Source organism: Toxorhynchites rutilus, chromosome 2 (assembly GCF_029784135.1).
Source record: "Toxorhynchites rutilus septentrionalis strain SRP chromosome 2, ASM2978413v1, whole genome shotgun sequence".
In the NCBI taxonomy this organism is placed as follows: domain Eukaryota; kingdom Metazoa; phylum Arthropoda; class Insecta; order Diptera; family Culicidae; genus Toxorhynchites; species Toxorhynchites rutilus.
Window position 1 is genome coordinate 182,327,775 of NC_073745.1, and position 25,602 is coordinate 182,353,376.

At 39.4% G+C, this 25,602-nt stretch overlaps 2 protein-coding genes across 3 annotated transcripts in view; one reads left to right on the plus strand and one right to left on the minus strand.

Moving 5' to 3' along the window:
- LOC129765304 (uncharacterized) overlaps positions 1–25,602 on the plus strand; it is a 163,165-nt gene that overhangs the window by 18,013 nt on the left and 119,550 nt on the right. The gene's annotated exons all lie outside the window — the stretch shown is intronic.
- Positions 15,668–16,281, minus strand: LOC129765306 (E3 ubiquitin-protein ligase RNF13-like). Its single transcript, XM_055765472.1, has 2 exons — positions 16,188–16,281; positions 15,668–16,128 (listed from the first exon to the last, which is right to left on the minus strand). Exons 1-2 carry the CDS (start codon positions 16,223–16,225, stop codon positions 15,687–15,689), a joined length of 480 nt encoding a protein of 159 aa, XP_055621447.1. The 5' UTR covers positions 16,226–16,281; the 3' UTR covers positions 15,668–15,686.

Genomic DNA, 25,602 nt, shown 5'->3' on the forward strand with positions numbered 1-25,602 from the left:
TTACTACTCTTCAAATCGCAGAAAATTGGAATGGAACAAGGACTCTTAAACTGGCTGAATTCTTATCTAACAAATCGTAAACAAATTGTTCATTTTCAAAATTCTCTCTCAAATCCAGTAAAAGTCACTTCGGGAGTCCCACAAGGCTCTCATCTTGGTCCTCTTCTTTTCATTCTGTACGTTAATGACATCTCCTTCGTTATCAAGCGTATAAATGTACTTGTGTATGCAGACGACATGAAGCTTTTCGCGGAAATTGGTAATGAAAACGCAATCGAAGCATTCCAAAACGAAATATGTGTTTCCATAATTGGTGTAATGAAAATCTACTAAAACTGAATGTAAAAAAATGCAACTCCATTACATTTAGCAGAAAAAATCATGTACCAAATATTGTAATACGTCTTGGAAATCAAAATGTAGAGAAATGTGAAATAGTTAGAGATCTAGGCGTCGTCCTGGACTATAAGCTCACATTCATAGAACACTACAACTCTGTAATCAATAAGGCAAATAGTGTGTTAAGCTTTGTCAAACGCTTCTCACATAACTTCCAGGACCCATACACAATCAAGCTTTTGTATATCACATACGTAAGGCACATTCTGGAATACTGTAACATCGTTTGGAACCCGTATATGGTCGTACATGAAGAACGCATAGAGTCAGTCCAGAAACAATTTCTCTTATCACTCCGTAAGTTGAACTGGACCTCTTTTCCACTTCCTTCATATGAAGCACGCTGCATGCTCATGAACATCCAATCACTAAAGGAACGCCGTAAATTTGCAATGCTTTTTTTTTTATCTGTATTATAGTGATTTTCAACTCATTTGGCTGGTTCGTCACTTTTTACTTCCATTTTTGGAAGAATGTCGGGAGTGAGAATTGAACTCGTGACCTTTAGCGTGAGAGGCATGTATGTTACCACTACGCCAGATCGCCTCCACGATTTGCAATGCTTTCTTTTGTTAATGATCTAATTTCGCAACGAGTACAATCAGCTGAATTACAAGAAAAATTAAATTTCTATGTACCTGGGTGTCAATCAAGAACAATTTGTTTCTAACCAAAACATCCAGAACAAATTATGCAAACAACGCTCATATCAATCGCATGATGCGTATATTCAAGCAGAACTGCGAATTAATTGACACAACAATGAATAAAAAAAACAGCTAAAAAGAAACATGTACCGTAGGAATAATATTTAACTTAAGAAAAACATTGTAACATTAATATATAAGTATGTAGTCTACATTTGTTTGACGAAAATGAATAAATAAATAAATAAATAAATAAAAAAAATAAATAAATAAAATAATAAATGAATAAATAAATAAATAAATAGATACATGGGAAAGAGAGAGAGAAACGAATACGTTTTGAAGGAAGTCACTTCAAAATACAATATATACAAGCCATATATAGTCGAGTCGGCAGAGGGAGATAGCGACTAAACGCCCGACTGACTGTTCAGACGTTTTGGCGGAGAAACTGCGTGAAGAAGCCAAAAGCCAGTACTAACTGACTACGGATATAGTCAGTCGGCTAGTCAGTCGATTATCCTCAGTTGACTATGACTATGCCGAGCCCTGCTTGTAATACTAACTTCGAGCCAACCGCAAGTAATTGGTTACATATTACTAACATAGTTGTAAGGCAAACATTGTCGAAATATTGAACTCCCGGCCCCGTCAGGCTGACGTCATATGAACCTTAATGAAAATATATTCTGGATAAAAAATGATCATATGCCCAATTTTAATTATGACTGATTTTTAGGAGGGCGTAGGCAGAATCATTATTCTTTTTTATTGTTTTCAAAAATCGTAACTCGAAATCCAAACGTCCGATTAAAATATGATGTACAGCAAAGTTGTTGGAAAATTAATGAACTATTTAGGAAAAAGAACATTTGAGATACACCGTTCAAAATCTTACTCAAAAATTGAATTCAAAGTTAAAAATGTTTATATCTTGAATGGTTACGACTTCGCAAAGTGTTCAATTTTCATAATTAAAAAAAAATCATATCTCCATTTTTAAGAGCCCTAGATAACAAATGTTAACCAAAATTTTGGAATTTTTTGAAAGTCACTAGTTCCACGAACTGCACAGAAATCTCGGCAAAGAGTGTCAGAGTCAGAGTCAGAATAAATAAGAATAATGTTCCGAAAAAATACAAGAGGAATACACTGATAAACAGTTTTCGACGATGAAATCCCAGTGTCGCTGGTTGATAAAAAATATTCCGGAAAATAGTTTGTTTTGGATGATGAAACTTACTTCCCTCTTTTGAAGACGTACATTCCCGAAACGATCGATACCATTCCATGGATAGCTCTACTGCATCTCCGAACATATTAGGCTGTCAAAAAAGTCCTGCGGTATTTCCGCGAGGTGTCGTTGTAAGCGCGTAGTTCTAGTTGTATTCATTGTATCGCCAATAAAATTTGTGCAATTTATGGACTCGATACAGTTTCCATTTCCACCGCACAACGATGGTTTCAACGTTCTGTTGTAGAGGTCGTCGAAGATGCGCCACGCTCCGGAAGGCCTGTCGTCGAAAATTGTGACAAAATCGCTGAATTAGTCGAGAAAGACCGGCATAGTAGCAGCCGTAGCATCGGCCAAGAGCTGGGGATAAGTCATCAAACCGTTATTAACCATTTGAAGAAGCTTGGATTCACAAAGAAGCTCGATGTATGGGTGCCACACATGTTGACGCAAAAAAACATCTTTGACCGTATCGACGCATGTGAATCGCTGCTGAATCGCAACAAAATCGACCCGTTTCTGAAGCGGATGGTGACTGGCGATGAAAAGTGGGTCACTTACGACAACGTGAAGCGCAAACGGTCGTGGTCGGAGCCCGCTGAAGCGGCTCAGACGGTGGCCAAGCACTCTTTAACGGTCAGGAAGGTTCTGCTGTGTGTTTGGTGGGATTGTCAAGGAATAATCTATTATGAGCTGCTTCCCTAGGGCCAAACGCTCAATTCGGACCTGTACTGCCAACAACTGGACAGCTTGAAGGTAGCACTCATGAAGAAGAGGCCATCTTTGATAAACAGAGGCCGCATTGTCTTCCATCAGGACAACGCCAGGCCACACACTTGTTTGGTGACGCGCCAGAAGCTCCGGGAGTTCGGATGGTAGGTTCTTTTGCATCCGCCGTATAGTCCGGACCTTGCACCAAGTGACTACCACCTGTTTTTGTCCATTGCGAACGAGCTAGGTAGTCAGAAGTTAGCCACCAAAGGGGCCTGTGAAAATTGGCTATCCGAGTTTTTTGCCAATAAGGAAGCGAGCTTCTATAACAGGGGTATTATGAAGTTGGCATCTCGTTGGGAACAAGTCATCGAACAAAACGGCGCATATTTGACCTAAAACAGATGATTGTAACTAATTTTATGAACAAATGAAAATTCAAAAAAAATACCGCAGGACTTTTTTGACAGCCTAATATAATAAAAGTTCAAACATAAATTTGAACAGAAGGTGGTGCTGTACATCACCATTTCAAAGAGAGGTATTTCTTAGCCATGGTTCAAGCTCTCTAGATTGGCTATAAATCAAAATGTCCACCAGAACGAATGTTTGAAGACACTTTTGAACTCGCTTTAAAAAATGAATGATGTATGCAGATGAACAATAAGTTTTGGCCTGATGCATCACTCCAGAAAAAACACAATCGTTCCTGAATACTAATTTGTACCGAAACCTCCAACCCGACAAATCTACCTCACTGTCGTCCAATCGAAGTTTTCTTCGGGAATTTGAGTTTTTTGGTGTACAAAAATAACTGGAGACCCACGAATCGCAAACATAATTGATTGGTAGAGTTGACAGATGCATTCGCAAAACTGATATGAAGGTCGTAAAACGCCCCAATAAATCCAATAAATCAGATCTTCTGGAAGTATTTTTCATTTTTTTAACAGCTTGAGAAAGAAATTTCAACATTTTAGTTGCCACCCGTTAATATGAGATGTCGCAACGCATCCTCTTTATACGAAATGGGTGTCTGAAATTCACGTGTAACAGTTGCATTGAATGAGTAATTGTCCATATAACACAAAAATTTTAAATAGAACGAAAACAGGCATGTCAAAAGAGAATCTCAGTATATTCAGTCTGTGAAATCCTGCTGGAACCAATTATCTTGATTTTGAACAACTCCACACCAAATCAGCACGTCGCTGACCTGACCCTCTCCAATTTTTTGAGACCTTGTACAAACAGTGCTGATTCTTGTAGGTATTAAAACGAAATATAGGAGAATGTGATGAACGATTGAGTTTAATTAACTTGGTTTTATGTGCGCGGCAGGCCATACTCCCAAACGTTTGCCTTGGAGATCCTCGAGTTCATATGACGATGAACCCAATTTAGTCCTGATGCGGCACGGAAGAAATTAACGTCCATACTTGGCGTTATAATGCTGCAGAGCGTTCGATGGCTTCATGTTCCGGCGATATACCAGCTGACCATCCACGAATGGTTTCGCATACTGACGATGACGGAGATTATAATTATGTTTGGACGACTGATATGCCTTTTGGAGGTTACGTGAAACCAGTTCATAAATTTTCGGGAACATTAATTTGCGTCGATCTTCAATTACCTCCGAAGAGATCGATTGCTAGTGACGTGCCAACTTGTGGTCAGTTCCTGCTTCAGCTAACTCGTGACCATGAGTTAGTAAAAATGGCGTGAACCCTGTCGACGAATGGACACTCGTATTGAGTATCGTTTCCACTTCGGGTATTCTTGTATCCCAGCAGCGTTGGTCCTCCTTCACGTATGTTCTGATTGCTGCATTGATAGTCCTGTTTACCCTCTCAACGGGGTTCGCCTGTGAATGGTAACGGGAGTTCAGCCAGTGAGTGATACTGAATCGATCAATGAGTTCCTTGAATTCCTTCGAAAGAAAGCTGCTCCCATTATCTGTGATTATAATTTCAGGGACAGAATTTTTGAGGAACCACTGATCTTTCAGAATCGTACACAATACTGAACTACTGATAGCTTTCACAGGCTGAATCATCACCCATTTCGAGAAGTAATCAGAAACTACCAATAAATGCTGGTTACCCCGTCGACTACGGGGAAGAGGGCCAATAAAATCAGCTGAGATGATTTGCCAGGGTCTATTCGCTAATCTCATACCTCCCATTTCAGGTACTATCGGAACAGAAGCAGCTTTAACTTCTTTACACGTCCCACACTGGCGGACATAATTACGAATATCGACAGTCATCCTTGGCCAATAGAAACGTTGACGAATTCTGGCGAGCGTTTTGTCGTATCCAGGATGGAATCAAAAATCGTGATGTTCCTCGAGGATTGTCGGAATTTTCTCGACAGGAGGAATCAATTTCCACTCAAAGCGTGAGTCATATGGTATGTCACGAGCGGTAACAAATTTGTACAAATTATTTCCTTCCAACCTAAAATCAACGAATTTGTCTGGATTATCCCTCACCTTATTCACCAGGGAAGTGTACCACGACTGTGTAGGCTCGATTACCGCAGCAATACTTCGTGACAGGGCATCAGGTACGACATTGTCTTTACCTTTGCGATGAATTACAGTCATGTCGTATTGCTGCAAATTTAAGGCCCATCTACTACAGCGTGATCCTACCTTCCATTTGGTGTTTAAGATGTGGGTTAATGCTGACGAATCCGTGACCAAGGTGAAGTGGTAGCCTTCCACATATCCCCTAAAAGCGTCAATGGCCAGGATTGCTGCCAAAGCTTCCTTCTCGGCAGCATGATATTTTTTTTGAGGGGTTGTAAGTTTGTGCGAGTAATACGCGATAACACGCTCTACATCCCCTAGTTGCTGGGTAAGAACACCTGCAACTGCAACATCGCTGGCGTCAGTTTGAATTACAAACTCTTGGTCAAAATCAGGACTGCCAAGAATGGGAGCGGAAATAAGAAGCTCCTTTATTTGGCAAAACGCGTTTTCGGCATCTTCATTCCATTTTATTGTTTTCAATTTGGTTTGAAGTAAATCAGTGAGGCTGGCTGTGACCCCACTGAAGTCTGAAATGAATCTCCGATAATAATTCGCCATTCCTAGAAACCTTCTAAGCTTTGTGACGGTATTCGGTCGCTCATACTCGACAATGGGGCGAACCTTGTCAGGATTGGGCCGAAGACCATCTGTGCTAAGAAGATATCCTAGGAAGGGAATTTCAGAGACTCCAAACTGGGACTTTTCCAAGTTAATACTCAGGTTGGCTTTGCTTAAACGACACGCAATCTCAGTGAGAAGCCGTGAGTGATGCTCGAATGTTTCCGTTACCACGATGATATCGTCAAGGTAAACGAAAACATTCGGCTCTAGTTCCCCATGCCCAAGAACGTTGTCCATTAATCTGGCCAAAGTAGCCGGACTATTCACGAGGCCAAACGGCATACGGGTAAATTGAAATAACCCTTTTCCCTGTACACTGAAGGCTGTGTACTTCCGCGATTCTCTCTCCAATGGAACTTGGAGGAATGCTTCTGAGAGGTCAATAGTTGAAAGGTACTTCGCTTTTGGAAGTTGACCCAATATTCTTCCCGGATGGGGCAAAGGGTAGGCGTCCCTCACGGTCCTCTCATTGATTTTGCGTGCGTCTAAACAAAGCCTAACTTTATTGGGTTTCACTACCGGTACGCAGTTTAACGACCAATCTGAGCTGCTTCTTTCTAGGATAACGATGTCCAAAAGTCGTTGAAGTTCAATAGCCACCAAACCTTGAATCTTAGGAGACATCGTATACGGAAATTGACGCACAGGTGGTTTATTTTTCCAATCGTCTTGCAGCACAATTTTATGCTGAGCGAGAGACGTCAAGGTCAACTGTCCTTCCTTCGCTGCTAGAAATAACTTTTTCACGTCTTCGATCTCCCTAATTTCTTCACTCGTCAGCACCGATTCCCTACTAGGTAAATGAATAGTAGCAACCACTTCGTTTTTTTTTGCTACTGTCCCTTAACATTGTTGGGTGAATCTGGAATTTATTCCAAAAATCCATTCCACAAATACAATTGATGAGACAGATTAGCCACCACAAGAGTAGGAATTATTTTAGTATCGTCGTTGAACAGGAAAGGGAGATAAGCGCGACCAAGAACTTGAAGGAAGTCCCCGCTAGCGGATTGCAGGGCGGATATTTCTACGCGTGAGAGTCTCTTATGACGTAATTTTGAAAATAGATTCTCACTGATGAGTGTGAAATTACTTCCACTGTCTAAGAGAGTCTGAATCGATAAACCTTGAATATTAACTGAAACGTACGGTCGGTTATCGTGGAGAAATGGATAGGAAATTTGATATATTTCAGCGGAATCTGCGTAGTGGTCAGGAGTGACTGACTCCCAAAATCTAGAAAGAGTAGACTCTGTAGAAGAAAATTGGCTTACGCTTCGGGGTTTTGCGAGCGGCGATTTTAGCCCGCCAGTGACCCGTTTTTTAGGCAAAACGGGCAAAAGTTTGTTGGGAAGCCTTTGAGCCCATACTTGAAACAAAATATTCCACGCGGTTGTCTGCACATGACCGAATGGTGTCCATCCCTACCGCAGTTAAAACAAGTATTGGATGGTGGAGGGATATGTCCATTCACCAATTCTTCTAGTGTTAACTGTGGGCGGGGTGCAGAAGGTCCTGCCGTTTGTGAGTCGATGATCGGCTTCGCAGTTTTCTGAACAGGTTGAAGGATAGAGTTGTTTTTGATATTCGAATTTGGATACGGTTTAGGATGAGGAGGTGAATTGAGGGAATGTGGTGCACTGTTCCGATTGCTTCTTCCCTGGCTATATTGCTGATGTTGTGCTAACGCTACCTGTCCGGACGTTTGCTGCTGGGAAAATTTCTTTTTATTTTTCACGTTGGGTCCGCCTTCCACAGCTTGGACCGATCTCTCAGGTCCGAAAACTTTATTGTATGCTGAGAAGTTTAAAGCATCTAACTTCTGACCAGCAGCCACCAGCGTCTCAAGATCGATAATTGGAATAAAGGTCATTTGTCGTTTGTAATCCACTCTCATGTTTTGTTGAAGTATTTGTACTTTCTCATAATCAGGTATTTGTACGCTCATCGTCCGAAACAATTTCTCTATTTCAAAATAGTACTCATGGAAGGACTCGAATTTTTGCTGGCGTCGCTGGTAAATTTTCATTTTAATTAATGCATCCAAATCTGGGTGCATGTAAGTTTTTCGCAACTCAAACACTAAATGTTGCCAATTTAATAATCTGCCAGTCGATCGCTGAGTCATGTACCATTTTAGAGCCGATCCTCCGAATAAATGAATCGCTGACTCAAAAAGTTCTTGTTCAGATACTTGTTCAGCTTGCGAGAGGGCTTGAACCAGTTCTAAAAATTCGTTTAATTTCAATCCCTGATCGTCTCCACTATACTTTGTTATGTTCCACTTCGAAACTGGCAAAGTACGACGCGATTGGAAAGGACGATTGTAATTTGATGAATGGAATTGATATGGAGGACAGTTCAGGAAATTATTCGAAGCAGGTATGGAATTTATATTGATGTTTTCTCGAAAAGGTTCATTTTCTGGGAAATTTGGGAATGAATTGCGGGAAACATTTGGAATCGCTGAATTGAAACTGGGAACTAAATTATAGTTAGAAGTTTTTCTTTGTGATGAAAATGGATACTGTTGTGGAGCAAAACTTTGAAAAATGTCGTGAGAATTTGGCACTTGAATGCGGCCATTTGTTTGAATGGATGGGTTACCATCGAACTGAAAATGATGAGGATTAGAGTTCAGATAGGAAGTCTGTTGCTGAAGGTGAACCTGACACGAAGAAGTTTGCGTTGCAACGTTTTTACCTTCCTTGCGAAATTTCAGTTCGTTCTCTAAATCCATGATTCTGTTTTGTAGAGAATGAATCCAGTCTAGGTCATCCTGACTAAGATACGTTCTTCGACGCGAACGTGTCTGGGAAGTTTGTTCGTGCTCCTCAACGTTAGCCACATGAAGCTCCTGAACATTAGAGCTCAATTCTAAAATTTCTTCGCCCTCTAGTGGTAAAGTTAATTTTTCAAAATGAGGTTCTAAAATCTCCACCACATCGACCATCAAATTTTGCATATGACTATATGAATTCGGTGATCCACGAGAACTGGTCACTAACACTCACACTCGCACACCAAGATGTAATAACCGTGATAAATATTGATTTTTATTTTCTTCTTCCGTGCACAAATCGAGGGCCGTTTTAATCTCGACAAACTTTTGGGAGCATGTCTCTACCTCCACCGTTTCATCACCAACCACTGACTTTTTTTCAGTTGTACCATCACGCTCGGATTTCAACCGATCACGCAACATCTTACGTTTTCTCGAAACATTGGAACTTTCATCTATCAGCACGACTCTTGATATCAGCTCATGATTGAGCTCGTCGTCCGTCAGAAACTCAACTCTCATCTGATAGTACCACTTTAGCAGTAATTCACACGCGTTATCAAATGTTAAACGCGAAGATGCCATTCTAAGCCGAGAAAATATGATTCACTTTTTGTTCTACAAAATTTTATAAATAAAAAATTACCAATGCTGTGTTCAAAATTTAATGCAAAATATGAAAGAAATTTAATCAGAAAAAGTAACCAAGGATAATTAATTGAAGAAGTAGAATTAAATAATAGAGAAATAGCAAAAAAAAAAAGAATTTATTCACAATATTTGAAAATAGGAAGAAAAATACTAATTATTAAATTTTTATTTTTCAAACGTAACGGTGATGTTAGAAATTACGAATCAGTTCCGAATTCTCTTCACTTTTTCGACAAGTATTTTTATTAAATTTGTAGCCGGGACGCTCTACTAATCCGTGACTTTGCTCGCCAACTTTAGTTAGAGGCATTCACACGAACTGTGTTCCTAACTTTGAACAATCCGCACACTCACCAATCAAAAACATTTTTTTTCCAGGTAGATTTCAGAACAATGAATTCACCTGACGACTTCGCGAGTATTGAAAATAATTTTAAATTATTTGAAATTTCCCCCGGAGACCATTCGGAAAAAGGGATTTTCTTCAGGCCATAAAGAGAACCACTTTTTCCCCCTATTTTTCGTTGGGCGCCAATTGATAGTTTTCTACTTCTACTTGGTTCTTTCGACGCAGCTTGGGTCGTCTGTTGAGGGACCTCTGGGGAAACTTCGAACAATAACTCGCGACGCGGAACACGGAACAGAATGGTAGAAAAGCACAATTACAACACTTTTTATTGTCGGCGGAAAACAAGACTTGCTACGTAAAACCTAACAAACAAAGAACACCGCGGTTTGGATGGCCACACAATTCACGCTTAAGAAATAAATTGATTTCTATACATGTATTTTTTTGTTTTATTACAAATTTTGTTTTTTTTATGGCTCGAGCTCACCGGTTTCGTTGCGGCCGTTCGCTGCGTTGGTCGACTTCCGGCTCTTCTTCGAGGGCTGGAACAGGCGATGGCGGGAACGGGACGGCGTCGGCAGGACTCAAGGACGGTCACACGACGATGGGGGATCAAATTTATTTCTCACGTCGCACGGCCGGATGTCACGATGGCCGGCGACACTAGTCGGTCAGAGAGTTGAGACGGCTTGTGATTTCTTTACACACGGTTCCGGAACCTCTTTTTAAGAGCCTAGCAAAATTGCTATGCTAGCTCACGAGCACGGATAACCGGATCCCTTTTAGGTGGCGGGATTCTTTTAATGTTTCAGCAGCGATAACAACTGCGTCCGTGCTGTTCCAAATCTTCGCGAAGACTCCCGAATCCTCGCTAATTTTCTCCTCTCAACGCTTTTCTCTCCTTTTTAAATTCTTTGCTCGTCTTTTGAAATTCTTTCAACCTATTGAAGCTCTCGACCCTATTCAGGTTCCCTGGTATTTTTCCACTCAGGGTCGTTTCCAATTCATACACCGAGCCGTCCCCCTTTCGATTCGATGACAGAGAAGGCGTCGACTACTCCGACAATACAAACACAACTTAATACTATTGGTTTCGGTTGGTGTCACGACTAATAAATAAACATTTAAGGTAGCATGCTATACCTGGACAATTAAACCTAGCACTTGCATATAAATGAATAAATAAACAATGAACTGAATAAATCAAACACGCAATTGTAAATAAACTTTGAATGTATAAATAAATAAATAAATAATTGAATAAATAGATGAATAATAAATAAATGAATAAATAAATAAATTAATAACTAAATAAATAAGTAAATAAATATATAAATAAGTAAATAAATAAATAAATATCTTTCTTCCCTATTACTAAATAAATAAATACAAAAAAACTAACTAACGAAAAAATAATCTATTGTGAAACACCAACCTGGGGGTCTGCGATTAACTGTTTATTTGGTTTATTGCAATAATTGGACTCATACGTCATCTTTTCTACGACAGTTAATCACCGACTCCCAATACTACTTTTTTTATTGTCATATGAGAAATAACATTAAGTCAAACACAAGATGTGGACATGAACTGTAAATTTCTCAAATGACAAGACAGCACAAACAAATATTTTACAAAATGTATTCACAATGTTGCTGAGGTCCCAACAGACGGTTGGCCTTCCCACCAAATTTTGCATTGTAACCCAACGTTTGGTTACAGTACATCCTTGGATATTCGAAGGGACACAAGAGTGTCTTCGACACTCGAACAACTCACTCATAGCTCGATTCATCGTCGCGCTGACTAACCGTATAAGTTTACCCAGGAAACCGTAGTCTTGCATAATTTGACATAGCTTGGGAGAGTAACTTGCATTTGAACAGTTCGCTAGGTAGTTGATCAATTCCAGCTACTTTGTTGTTCTTCAGTCGATCGATTTCCTGCTCAACTTCCTGGAGATCGGGGCTGGTATTCGGTCATTTTACGTGCGTACCCTCAGCTTTGTTACAATGCCATTATGGTTCTCTGCTATATCGCCATTGAAATGCTCGTTGAAACAGTGCGTCCATCTTTCAATCACCTTTACCCGAGCTTTGCACGAACTGCTCCACGTCTCGTAAAACTTTCGTGTGTCGTTACTACAACGCGAAGAATCCTTGATGCCATCAAACCACTCTTTTTTTTCGAATCGGAGCCGCAGTCCTCAGTGCCAACAAAGCGCTGCTATTTATGGCGGGTCGTGTATTCCTCATTTTTTGTAAGTATTCCTATTTCCAGCTGTACTGTGATCCAAATGTATATTCGCACTGTGGTAGATGCGAACATATCTACTCCAGCTGGGTGTAGAAAGATTCCTTCTCGTCGTTGGATCATCCTTCGTGTAGGCAGTGCACATTAATGATGTTGTAGTCAAAGAAACGGTCCTCCATCCTCAACTTGCAGATCCTAATGCTAATCGGATGCCGGCCAATAATACATTACGGCATCTTTCCCAGTATTAGAAAGCCGGTTCCCAGCTCGTTGGTGATACCACAACTGTCCTGTCGTCCGCTCGTCCTGTCCAGTATAGTTCCTGCAGTGCTACGACTTCGAAGGTGCGTGGTTGTAGCGCGTCGTAAACGATCGCAATCCGGATAGCAGTAACTATATTCTAAGTTCCCTATTGTGCCCCAGGTCGTTGCCAATTGTTCCGGTTCCTATTATCTTCTTCGTTATTTGTAGCACAATTAGCTTTCTAGTGCGACCCAACCCCCTGTCCCGCCGGAGAACCATCGTGCACAGTTCTGTTTAGAGTCCCACGTCGACACGAGGACAATGATTAGCCGCCCCTAACATGGGGAATAGACGTTATTTTTAGCCGCACCTCCATGGTCGCTCAGACGCTCAGACAGACGCTCAGATAGTCTACATCCTTTGTGACGAGGAGCGCCGCTTCACAGGGAAGCTCATTGGTTGGAAGCCAGTCGTCTCCGGAGGGGATTCGCTGAGTGGGGAAGCAATTGCATCAACACAAGCAGAGCTTCCTAGAAGCTATTGCTAAGCCGAATAATGTGTCGATGAAAGATGGTACCACCAATACTATTCGCAGGAACGACCGCCAATCCATCATCCACGTCACCTTCTGCAGCTCGTCAGTTGGAGTTGTCGTCCAAATAGCACCAGAAGGCGCATCTAGAGAGCTAGAATTGCTTGTGTCAGAGATGAGTGTATGGTGGGTTTCGTGTGGCTGGAGCCGCTTTAGAGTGCGTAATGGAAATGAGCAATTCAAACTACTATGAAAAACTGGGTCGAGAAGCGGAAGTCATTCGATGAGGGAACGCACATCATATCGTGATGGCGATGATCAGAGGTCCAACGATATCAATGGAATCGTATCCTGAAAATTTGAGGGTAATTGTCTCCTAAGAGGAACTAGTAACGGTGATGAAAAGCATGAAGAATAAAAATGCACCAGGTCCTGATGGTAACCCCAACATAGCTTCAAAAGTGGCGAATCAACCATTCCCGGATATGTTTGTAACGGTGCTGCTGAAATGCCTAGACGAAGGCCACCTTCCTTGCAAGTGCAATATCTAGAAGCTGATGTCGCAGAAACCAGGAAAGCCGGGTGGCGGGTGATCCAGCTTCATACAGACGCTCATATGTCTACAGGATACAGTTGGAGGGCTATCGGAGAGAATCCTCATCCTCAATAGGTTTACTAAATTAACGGAGATCGAACAGCATAACGAAGTAATAAGGAGTTACTTTTAGTAGTGATGTACTTGAGTTGGCGAGTCCCATACTCTGCCATGGGGTTACACATGTTTACACACCAGTAAACAATACAAAAAACGACTACAGGTCAGAATTTAGAAGCTTGAATCTGATCTTTGAATCTTGGTGAACACAACCTATACTGCAGTATATGCACTTTCCAATTAGACTAAAGTTGGGGGTTTTCCTAGCCACATTGGTTGCGCGTTCGCTTAGTAAGCGATCGATCGTGAGTTCAAAACTCAGGGCCCTCATTGACCTTTTTTGTGTTGTTACAGAATAAGTACGTCCACGCAACAATCATCAGCGATGGAGACCGATCCACGGTCGAAATAAGATCGATTTATCCACACAACTGCTCTGCTCTGCAAATCAGGCTGCTGTTCAACAATGATCAATCAACTGTCTTCGCTGTCCGGTCTAACTGGATAATGGAAGAACAGAAGGAAAACTCTCACGCCTAATAAATGGCTACTGTGTAGATGTGTACCATATGCAATGGTATACAAGGGAATACGCTAAACGCCGAAAAATGGCAACTGTGTAATGTGCTAATTATATATATGATAAACATGTGACATGTACACGATTAAAATTCGGCTTTGTTACAGCTAAAATGCTAATGAGCCTAAAATAAACAAAAGGGATAAAAAAGACTAAAGTTGCCCATAGACGTTCAATATTATGGCGCAATATGTAGAACATCATCCCAGCCAAGTTAGAGCCATCATCCACTGTGTCATCTGTCTGGGAAACAAAGCTGTGAGGCCGCTTAAAACATTAATTTAATACAATTTTGTGACATAGTGATTTTCCGGAAAACCTCGTAGCTTTATTTCCCAGACAGACGACACAGAGGATGATGGTACCTATAACCTGGCTGCGATGATGTTCTACATGGTCAGTGAAAACTTGTGCCAAAACTTCATTGACACATTTAAATTAAATAATCATAGCATCAAACAGGATTTGTTTATGTATTTTTTCTCACCTAAAATGGTGAAAAAAAATATTGCTTATTGGAGCGCCAGTGTCTGAACTATTTTGACAAATCGAGTTCTATCTCACAAAACAAACAATTCGAGCAAAAAACAAACGATCAAGCTACATCGATGTGAAACAAGCAGCCATGAAGTTTTCTAGCTGAGTGTGCTTAAGTTTTGCGATAAAAGCATGGCAAATTAGTGCGAATTTGTTATGATTATAAAGTTTTTTTTAGGATATAAGGTCAGTTATGGTTTTTATTTTATTTTATTTATACTTGGTGTTTTTCACATATTGCATGATTCAATATCGATATACACATAACTGAGCAATACAACACTTTGAAAACGTATTTGAATTGTTCATTGTTCAGTGCTAGCTACAGCATAATTTCAATACTAACAAACTCAATTCTGCAGTAATTAGTTTAACGAAATATTCAAAAATCAAATATAAATTCATGAAAAAAGATAAAAATGATAATAAGTTTAGATCAATTTCCGGTTCATGGTTGGCATGCATGACCCGACGGAAAAATTATGTTCACGAATGAAAAAAATGAGACATTAATTTAACGAATTCAACAATCATGTTTCTGGGAATATTTTTTTGTCGACAATTCTATTGTTCCAGGGTAAAATCCAAAACCACGTGTTGTGTGTCTCTGGTTCGGAATCCATCGACATGAAGCAAATCATCGATTTTGTGCTGAACTTTGCGAGTGCATAAAGGTTGGGGAAGGTCCACTGTGGAGAAATAAGAGAGGTAGAAATAAACAACCTCATTCAGTTTCCATCGTCTTTCTTCTTACTGCATACTGTCTGTTCGATGTGCGTTGGATTCCAGCAAGCACACCTGCAGCTGCAGACGGTTATTGACCGCGGGTTAAACATATGATTTATAAAGTTTCGTTGTTTCATGGGTGGATTGGGTGAAGAGAAATACACAAGGATATCGGGAAGCAAAATAAATTTTAAACACCTACAAATACTAATGTATCCATTTAACAATCAATTATATCGAGATCTCGAATATGGTCCTCTTGAGCGCCGCTGTTGCCTTCTTGAATGATTCACAGGGTATCGATATACCGGTCCTTCATCATCATCGCTTGAACTATCTGGCTCTGATTGTTCACGGGGCTCTTCATCCCCATCTGAGAAACTTTCCAAGCTCGGAACGGATTGTTCCTCCTCTTCCTCCTCTGAATTGTCCTCGACAAGTGAATTCGATTCTGATTCCGGTCGGTAAAGAACGGTGAGGTCTACAATCGACTGTATCTCTTCATCAGACGAAGATTCACTGGGTTCACTATCGTCTAGCCGGTGTCTGCACGTTGGGCATTCATCTTTCAATTCCAACCACCTGTCTATACAGTCGGAATGAAAACTGTGAGCACACGTCAAAAATTTAGGTTCTCCAAGTACAGGTTCCAGACAAATAACACAATTGCTACAGGAAAAAATAACTTCAATACATTATATTATGTTATGTACGGCTAGCTGCTCTACCTTCGTTTTACCGATACAGGACAATTTGGTTCAGTCATGTTAACGAAATTTATTTGGTTCTTGCGAATAGCTTTGACAATTTCGTGATACGTCATTCTGCCCGCGTGCTGAGATTTCGATAATTTTTGAAAATTGTGAAAAAATTTGAAATTAATTTTGTAAAAATCTCTATATGATTCCTAGAACATCGGCCACGTTGTTCCCATGAATCGAGTTTCTAAAGAAATCACTATTTGGGTGGTGTTATGTTTTGGACACTTCCTACATTTGTTTACAATGTGGATAAGAAAATTTTCTATTATTTTCTTCCTACCCTGCTCGTTTCCGACATCCGAAAAAAGCTGCGTTTACATTGAATAAAATAGTATGGAGTTCAATATTTGCTAACTAACTCTATATGTATCTTTTGCTTCTGAAGCGTTTCGTATCATATTTTCTATACATACTTACTTCGTTCGCTGTTGCTGAGAGAGGACCACATGGGACAGTGATTAGCATCGTCGGGTGCTCCCCGATTCATCTGAGAAAATTTACGTGCAGATAGGTAACACTGAAAGGTCTTTTTACTTCTCGTGACGGAACTTATTTGTGATAAAATTTCATTATTGAAAAACTATTAGGTTTCCGCCAATCGATTTCAGACTATCTCCACCTGATCGATCGTCGCTTACTACCCAGACTGATCAACGCACTAATGCTCAGTACTTGTCGTACTCACAACTTTACGATTTCCTCGTTAACTACCAGAAAGTGGATGGCTAAATACGTGTGCCAACAATTACCTATTGGCAACATCGGATGGCGCGTATGACATCATTGCGTTCTCCGAAACTAAGTTGGACGATAGAACTCTCTCAAGTCAGATTCTCGGTCAGTACTACGAAGTTTTCCGATGTCATCGTTCCCCGTACAACAGTCGTAAAGCAACTGGAGGTGGCGTTTTATTGGCAGTTCGACAGGATCTGAAGGCACGGATTATCGAGAATGTCACTTGGCGCACTGTAGAACAGGTCTGGGTGGAAATCGAACTCGTTGGTCATAAACTCTTCTTCTGTGTGGTGTACTTTCCTACTGATCGTATCAATGATTCTTCTTTGATAGGAGACCACATCAAATCTGTAGAAACTGTCTGTGGTTTTGCCGCTGCAGTCGACGAAATAATAATTATTGGTGACTTCAATCTCCCGTGTCTTAGCTGGCGTTCTTCGATGAATGGGTTCTTATTCGCTGATCCCGCGCACTCGCAGATTAACTCAACCGCCTTGGAGTTCCTGGACAGCTACAGTACTGTCACTCTTCGACAGATCAACAGTGAACCGAATGAAAATAATTGCATTCTGGACTTGTGCTTTGTCAGTTCTACAGACCAAGCTCCTAGTCTGGTGTTAGCGCCGACCCCTTTAGTCAAGGTTGTACGGTATCATCCTCCATTACTGATATCGTACGAAAGGAGTAAAACATCTTTAACCCTTTCATGACGGCAGTGTGCTCTGTCGAAGTGCTTCCCCTGTACGGAGCACTGCGCCGGAAAGTATGCACATCGCGCTGATGTGATCGAAGAGCAGTATGAATTTTATGTAGTCTAAAGACGACGCTCGTACACACAGCTCGTCCCGCGGATGTCGTCTATAGACGACGCTCGTAACGAAAGGGTTAAGAGACTATCCTGTGTATGTTAGCTACAATTTTTACAAAGCTGACTATTCTAGCATCTCTGATGGTTTGAATGAAATCAACTGGGACGAAATTTTAAATAACGACGACGCTAACAGCACAGTGCAGACGTTATCCAATGTGTTGGCTTACGTCATTGATCGAGAAGTTTCCAAAAAGGTTCATACTCCTGCTATCCCGACTCTGTCCACTTTTTTTTAAACTTGTTACTTATAATGTAAACTACCAAAAATCACAATTTTTATTATCATATGACAAATTTAATTTACGAGTGAGATTTTTTATCAGAGTATTCAAAATGTTCTTTTTTCTAAATAGTTCATTGATTTTTCAACAACTTTGTCAAACATATTTCAATTAAACATCTGGATTAATCTTTCTCAATGTCCTTTTCTAAAATCAGTCGTAATATAAATTGGTATATGACAATGAAAATTGTGATTTTATGTAGTTTCCATTACAAGTAACAAGTTTAAAAAAAATAGGAGAGAGTCGGGTTAATGGCCGACTGATTTGGCGTGGAATTGCTTTATACAAACTTTTTTCGTGAAAAGTCACATCAATTAGCATATTAAATCTGTTAACACTGGAGTCACCTTTTACGCGGTTAATACGTGCCGCGTAAAGAAAACCACGTGATTTCGGCGTCAACTCCAAAATCAACGTAAAAAACCGCCTAAATGCTCAAAACAGAGTAAAAAAAATCCGCATTAAAAAAACGGGGAAAAAGTGAATTCAGTGTACTTTATAATTTATAAACTTTTCGTTGGTTAAGTGACTTGGCATCATTTTCGCATCTAAATTTAACAAAATATACAGACATAAAATTCGGCGAATATCAAGTGTAATTAACAATTACACAAATGTAAATCACCTAAAACTACTTACAAAAGCTTACAAATAAAAGTAGGTAATACATGTTTGAACAAATAAAAATAAATCGCAAAGTAAAGATAAAAAAATTACAATTCAGTGTGATGGATGAACTTGGTGGTTATCTACCAATCCATCTAAATCCGGTTCAATATTGGTGAGCTGAACCCTTAAATCTCCGCATTCGTTGGTTTTCAAACAGTTTTTTGTTTTGTCAAAATGTTTGTAACCACATTGAAGCCTTTTCGACAAGGCATCAAGATGAAAAATATATCTTCCAGCAATACTCCACAATACTATGTTTCAATGTTGGTAGAGCTTCTGCTCAAGCTCCTCATCTGTGCAGAAGGTAACCATCTCTTCTTGCATCGTCACATTGGCTTCTTCCGTGGCTGAGATATTGTAGAGATTTATTATTCATTAGGGAGTGTGTAAATTTAGGATAATCTCAATCCTCTTAGTTTACTTAGTTTCGTCCTTGTGTAATGCATCGTAAAAAACGAAATCAACGAAAACGGAACATTTATAACTTTTCGGTAACAAGTTTCCTGGTAACTAACCATTTTGTAAATTCTTTTTCAATCACTTTACTTCAGTTCACTGTATTTAGCTATGTAATCACTTTGTAATCTCTTGAATTAAATTAATAGATGAGTGTATTAGCATTCAAGCTCCAATGGAGCTTCACAAAGCATTATCACAATATGCACAAAAAAAACTGTACATTACTGAGCTTAGACTTGCGGGAGCAAAGCAGAAGAGAAATGTGAAGTTAGCTATGTCCGTAGACTTCGCTTTTGCATAGATTTTTACGTAGGACTACGTCTTTCATTACTGTAACGGGTGTAAATTCAAAGTTTCAAAAACAAGAGGTAACATCGGAGGTACAAGTTTTTGAACGTTAGTAACGCTTTGCCGGCTAATCGAAGTGGTATGATAATCACGTCATTCGAAAGATAAAGTGTCTACGAGTGATGTTTTTCCAGAACTGGCAACCTACGTGCAAGAAGTAAAATATTAGGAGCATGTTTGGACTTGAATTTAATCATGACTACTTTCTATTAAATGGCGTATTTGTGTCAAGTATAGCACAAGTCAAAACGTGCCTGAAGGGCCTGTACGCACAAACACATTATATTGCACGAACTTGTTCAGGTTTTTTTTACTTGCGGATTTTCTAATCTTGTACGAACTTATGAACATATGTCGATGAACCTTGTTGAGTTTTTGAAAAGTACAACAATAATATTTTCTACTAAAATATTAGTTATTCTTATAACAAGTTGAGGTTGAGCTTGAGCTTGAGCTTGGGTAGACTGTACAATTCGTAGTTGCTCTCCGTGATTGACCTGAACCAACAAAATTGCACAAAGAACACACAGAATGACTCTTGGGACTAGCGAATCATTCTCGTTGTGCAATTTTCGGTGATTCGAGCTTTAAATGGTTGATAACGACGCCGGTCACGTCCTTACAGTCACCAGAGGAAGGGAAGGAATGTTAGTATGATATTCACCGCCCGAAGGCTAGAAGGGTCGGGGCTCTATAGCGTGGTTCCCTAGCGTTTATCATGGAAGGGATAGTTGTTAGTGGGGATGGTTTAGAACAATCAGGATTCACATTGTAAGTGATGTGATTCTAAAAACGTGAACTCTCAACTATTCGGCGAAATGAGATTTGAAGAAAATATACATTTTTAATGGACCGGTCATGTATTTTGTTATTCATTGTGCGTAGTAGAGGAGAGGAAGGCATGTTGGCGACGTTGAACTTTGGCGAGCCCTGGATCTTGGAATTATTATTTTTTTTAAAATGTTGATGCTGATTCATATAGCCTGAAGTGTTTTCTATCATATTATCTATTGGATGGGCAAAAAAAAACTAAAAAACTTGCCCACCCAAAACTTTGCGCAAAAAGCGTCGAATTCGCCATTTTGCCTCCACGTGGAGGCAAGATGGCGAATGTCTGGAGGCAAGTTGGCGAATATGGTTTGATCACCTAAAAATCAACAAATGTAATAACAATTATTCATTTGTCCTTGGTTGGAACAGTGGAAATGCCATTTTCATCAACACTGTAAATGTCACACGCAGGAAAACTATACTGAGCTCGTATATCTCCCAAAATTCGAAAAAAATAAGTCACAATTTTCTTTATTGAATGCCATTAACCCTCTACAGCCCAAGCCCGCCTTTAGACGGGCTTCGCGGATTCTCTTTTCGAATTATTCAGACATTATTTTCAATGTTCACCCCCACTAGAACGTCCTTAGAATATTTTCATCTATCACACATACACATTGTTTTTATGCTGGCAGCTTTCTGCTAGGAGTATTTTATGTTGAAGGTCGGAAATTCGAGATAAAAGTGGAGTAGTTTTGTTTAGATAAATAAAAAACTTGGGCGGTAGAGGGTTAATCGAGCCGATGAGGTATTTCCTGGCTTTCTCAAAGATAGCTTATGACGTTCATAAACATTTTAACCCATGTCCGTCCAGCGCATGTTCCTTAGAAAGGGTGCTCTATGCCATTTTTAACCGCAAACGAATAGGCAATTCTTCGAAGCTGGACCTGAATGTGGCTTTAAAGCGGCCTTTATTGGACGACGTATCCTGAAATTGATACAGATTTGATATTTCTTGCATAAAGAACATAGAAACGCAAATGCTGAATTGAAAATCTAACCTCCATGTCTGGATATTTTCGTCGATAGCGTCTCAAAGTTGATTCTGGCACACCGAACTGTTTTGAAGCACCCAGAACAGACAAACCTTCTTCTATAGCTTTCATAACATTCTCCAAACTGGTGTATTGGACTCTTTTTCGCTTATAATGCTTTTCGCTAACCATCTGCAATAAGAAACCAAAAATTAACATAATGTTGCAGTTCGCCAACTTGCCCCAAAGCGACTTTTTCAATAAAAAAAATTTAGCTGAAAAAAATTCATGATTGAAACTCGCCGGAAACAAACAGATTATGTACAATAGAGTACCTTCATCATGTATAAAAATATTTTGAATTTTTAACTTTTCTAATAAAGTGGATAATGAAATATGAAAAAACGGAAAAAAATAACAAAATCACGATTTTTCTCATTTTCATTTTTCACTTTTTTGACGTGGGACTACGTCTAACCGGAATATATGGGGGGTAGAATGAAAACATGAACACTGAACATGCAGGAAAAAATGCAAGATTTCGAATGCTTATAACTCGAACATTTCTTACTGGATCGGAAAGATGTTTGCATCAATTGATAGGGAATATTTCTACGCGTCTATCGCAATTAATAAAATGTTATTTTGCATTAGATAAATAATTGAATAACTGTAAAATGTTAAGCGTTATCTATACGCCCTAACTGCCTCGTTTTGATTGGGCCGCTTTACGGTTTCCCCAACACAGACTTCAAAACCAAGCAGCCTTGGGGAGATCGGAATTGCAAATACATGTAAGTAGGGGGACTATCGTTCTCTCCGAAATGTGTTCCCTAACACAGACTTCAAAACCAAGCAGCGTTGGAGAAATCGGCCTTGCAAATACATGAAAGTAGGGGGAACTTTTGTTCCCACCGAAATGTGTTTCCCTAACACAGACTCCTAATTCAAGGAGCGTGGGGAAGTTGGCATTGCAAATACATGCAATTCGGGGGCATTTTTGTTCCGACTGAAATGTGTTTCCCTAACACGGACTTCAAATCCATGGAGCGAGGGGAAATTGGAATTGAAAATACATGCAAATCGGGGCATTTTTGTTCCGACTAAATATGTTTCCTCAACACAGGCTTCAGAACCAAGGTGTCTAGGGAAATTGGGATTGCAAATACATGCAAAATGCGAGTATTTTTGTACTCACTTGCCTTTGTGCAGACTAGATTGCGTTTCGCTAATACGGTCTTCTAAACTTAGGTACAGCGCGAACTCGATTATATACGGTTTCTGATTTCTTTTTACTGTATATAATCGAATCCTGTATATAATCGAGTCGAAAAAAAGTATTTTTTATTCGTTTTTTGCATGTATTTTTTTGTTTTTTGAATATAAAAGAGGAATTTGGTTTTCGATTTATCCCCTTAAAGTCAGAAAACACCTTTCTCACACGAAAAAAATTAATTTATCCAGATTCTCTCAGGAGGTGATAGACGATTATATTTGATGAAAAAAATCCTTCTACGCATATGTTCGAATTTCAACAATGACAGAGTTATATACCTTTTTTTTTTGTTTCGTACTCTGTTGCCTCAAACCCAATTTCTTTCTTTCTTAATTTGGCTGCAATATCGATATAAACAATTCCTAGTGAAAATTCAAGCAAAATCTTCAGAAAATACCATTTTTACTCCACTGTACATGTAATAGCCACTTAAATTACACCTGAACGTTGAAAGGTTAGAGTTCTTTTTGAAATCAGTCATATTTGAAATATTAAAAAAATCCAAACTGTATACAAACGAGTCCAAAATTGTATATAATCGAATCACATATAATCGAGTCTGTATATAATCGAGTCCGACCTGTACCTGGTAAAATCGTGTAGACACTAGAGACATGGCATTTGTTCAAACTTTTTACTCACAACGTAAATATATTGAAATCAATTCGTATTGTTTCATTCAATTTCATTCAATTCAATTTAATCAATACAAACAAATGATTACTAAGCTAAGGTAGTCCCACGTCAACCTTGCGGTTATAACATAGATATAACCCACCCATTTTTGTGATAGCGTTTTCGGCAGAGTTACCGAGTACAAAGTTTGGCCTTGTTATGATGCATCTTCAGTAAAAAGTAGGTGGCGCTACCTTCATTACAATGGGTCATATTACCGATTCGTCATCTTGCCTCCCTCTCCTCTACATAGATATTTTTCCTGACCTGAGAAGGTCATAAAAAACTCCTTTAAAAACTCTCAATCTATATATTTTTATTCAATCACGGAGACCAAGGTTCTTTTTGACAATTGAGAAGGGCGCTCCCCTTTTTATATTCCTCTAATCGACGATATATTCTTAACCTGAGAAGGTTACGGAGGAAATTCTTTTAAACTCGCTAAAACTGACTATGTATTTCGATGTTCGTCACTTGTATTATCTTTAAAATAGTTATTTTTATAACAAGTTGGCTTACGTCTCTTAGTAATTTAGACAGTATCTTGAAAGTTTCAAATAAGAAGATGTGTTAATTAATAGGGGTCGATTTTTAGACCTCGTCGACCCCCAAAATCAGTTTTCGTTTACGTCGTCCCCTGGGAAAGCGGGATCGACCCCAAGGGGTCGATATCGACCACTTTGAGAAACCCTGCTCTAGATGATCACAATTCGTTAATGGAACAGCGTCGCAGTTGAGTTGCGCTTTTACTGCGATCAGCACTCCTCCTCCGCAAGAGTGATAGCTTGATAACACGCTCCGGTCATAGCGATAGAAGAGTATTCGGTCGAGATCTCAGCATTGTCAATGTCTACTCGAAGCCGAAGCGAAGACCGTGACGTGACGCGATTGATATTCCGATAGTTTTCAAATTTGTAGTCCTAATATGTCCCTGAAAGACGTAATACTACATCAAAAAACTATTTGAGCAATTAGAGGCGAATGAACTGCAAAGTTTAAAGCCTCTTAAAAACAAAGAAGAAGAAGAAGATTTGAGCAAAAAGATAAAAAAATTAAACAAAAAAATGAGTGGGTTACATCTATGATATAACCGCAAGGTTGACGTGGGACTACCTTAGCGTAGCAATCATTTGTTTGCATTAATTAAATTTTTGGTTGAATGAAACAATTCCCGAATTCAATTAAATTCAATATATTTGCTTTGTGAGTGAAAAGATTGTATAATTATATATAAGGTCAATTCATGCGTTGTGATAGATTATGTTCTTCGTTACAAGTAAATTTAGTGAGTAGTTTTACATTTCGTATGATGCCGAGGACAAAATATGTGAACGGATGAATTATCAAATGATTATTTTATTTTACGTTTCCTTCTGATGTTTGCATCTCTCAAGTGTATGTACTTCTCGAATCGCGAATTTGCTTGATTTGATGAACTTCAGGCACTCAGTTTCGATTTTGACATGTACGTCGAACGCATATTGTTTAATCAATAGCCGTCATCGCAGCTATTGGTTATCAACATCTTGCCTAATCATCAAATGGTATACGTAGTAGTTCAGAGAGCAGAAGATATGAAGGCATATCCTTCAATGCATGCTTGAATAACCGAGCCAAAGCGTGGTATTCGTACCCGCTTTTGTAATCCGTGTTAGGAAAACACTTTTCGGAGTGCAAAAAAAACATGCGAGTGCAGAAGTACCCCCGGAAGACCGTGTTAAGGAAACATATTCTAGTTTGCACAAAGGCAAGCGAGTACAAAAGTACTCGCAGTTTGCATTTATTTGCAGAGCCGATTTCCCCTGACATCTTGGTTTTGAAGTCTGTGTTAGGCAAACACATTTCAGTCGGAACAAAAATGCCTCCGACTTGCATGAATTTGTTATGCCGATCTCTCCAACGCTGCTTGGTTTTGAAGTCTGTGTTAGGGAACATATTTCGGAGAGAACAAAAGCCCCCATACTTTCACGTATTTGCAATGTCGATTTCCCCGAGGCTGCATGGTTTTGATGGCTATGTTAGGGAAACCGTAGATCGGGCCAATCAAAATGAGGCAGTAAGGGCGTTTAGATAACGATTAACATTTTACAGTTATACAATTGTTTATCTCATGAAAAATAACATTTAATTAATTGCGATAGAAGCGTAGAAATATTCCCTATCAATTGATGCAAACATCTTTCCGATCCAGTAAGAAATGTTCGAGTTATAAGCATTCGGAATCTTTCATTTTTTCCTGCATGTTCTGTGTTTAGGTTTT

What these genes read in the sequence shown, in the direction of transcription:
- LOC129765306 (XM_055765472.1), bottom strand. Translation starts at nt 16,225, where the DNA reads ATGACTGAACCAAATTGTCCTGTATCGGTAAAACGAAG. An exon ending in CCTGTATCGGTAAAACGAAG is followed by an intron (nt 16,129 to 16,187) that starts GTAGAGCAGCTA and finishes TTTTTCCTGTAG; the next exon opens with CAATTGTGTTATTTGTCTGG.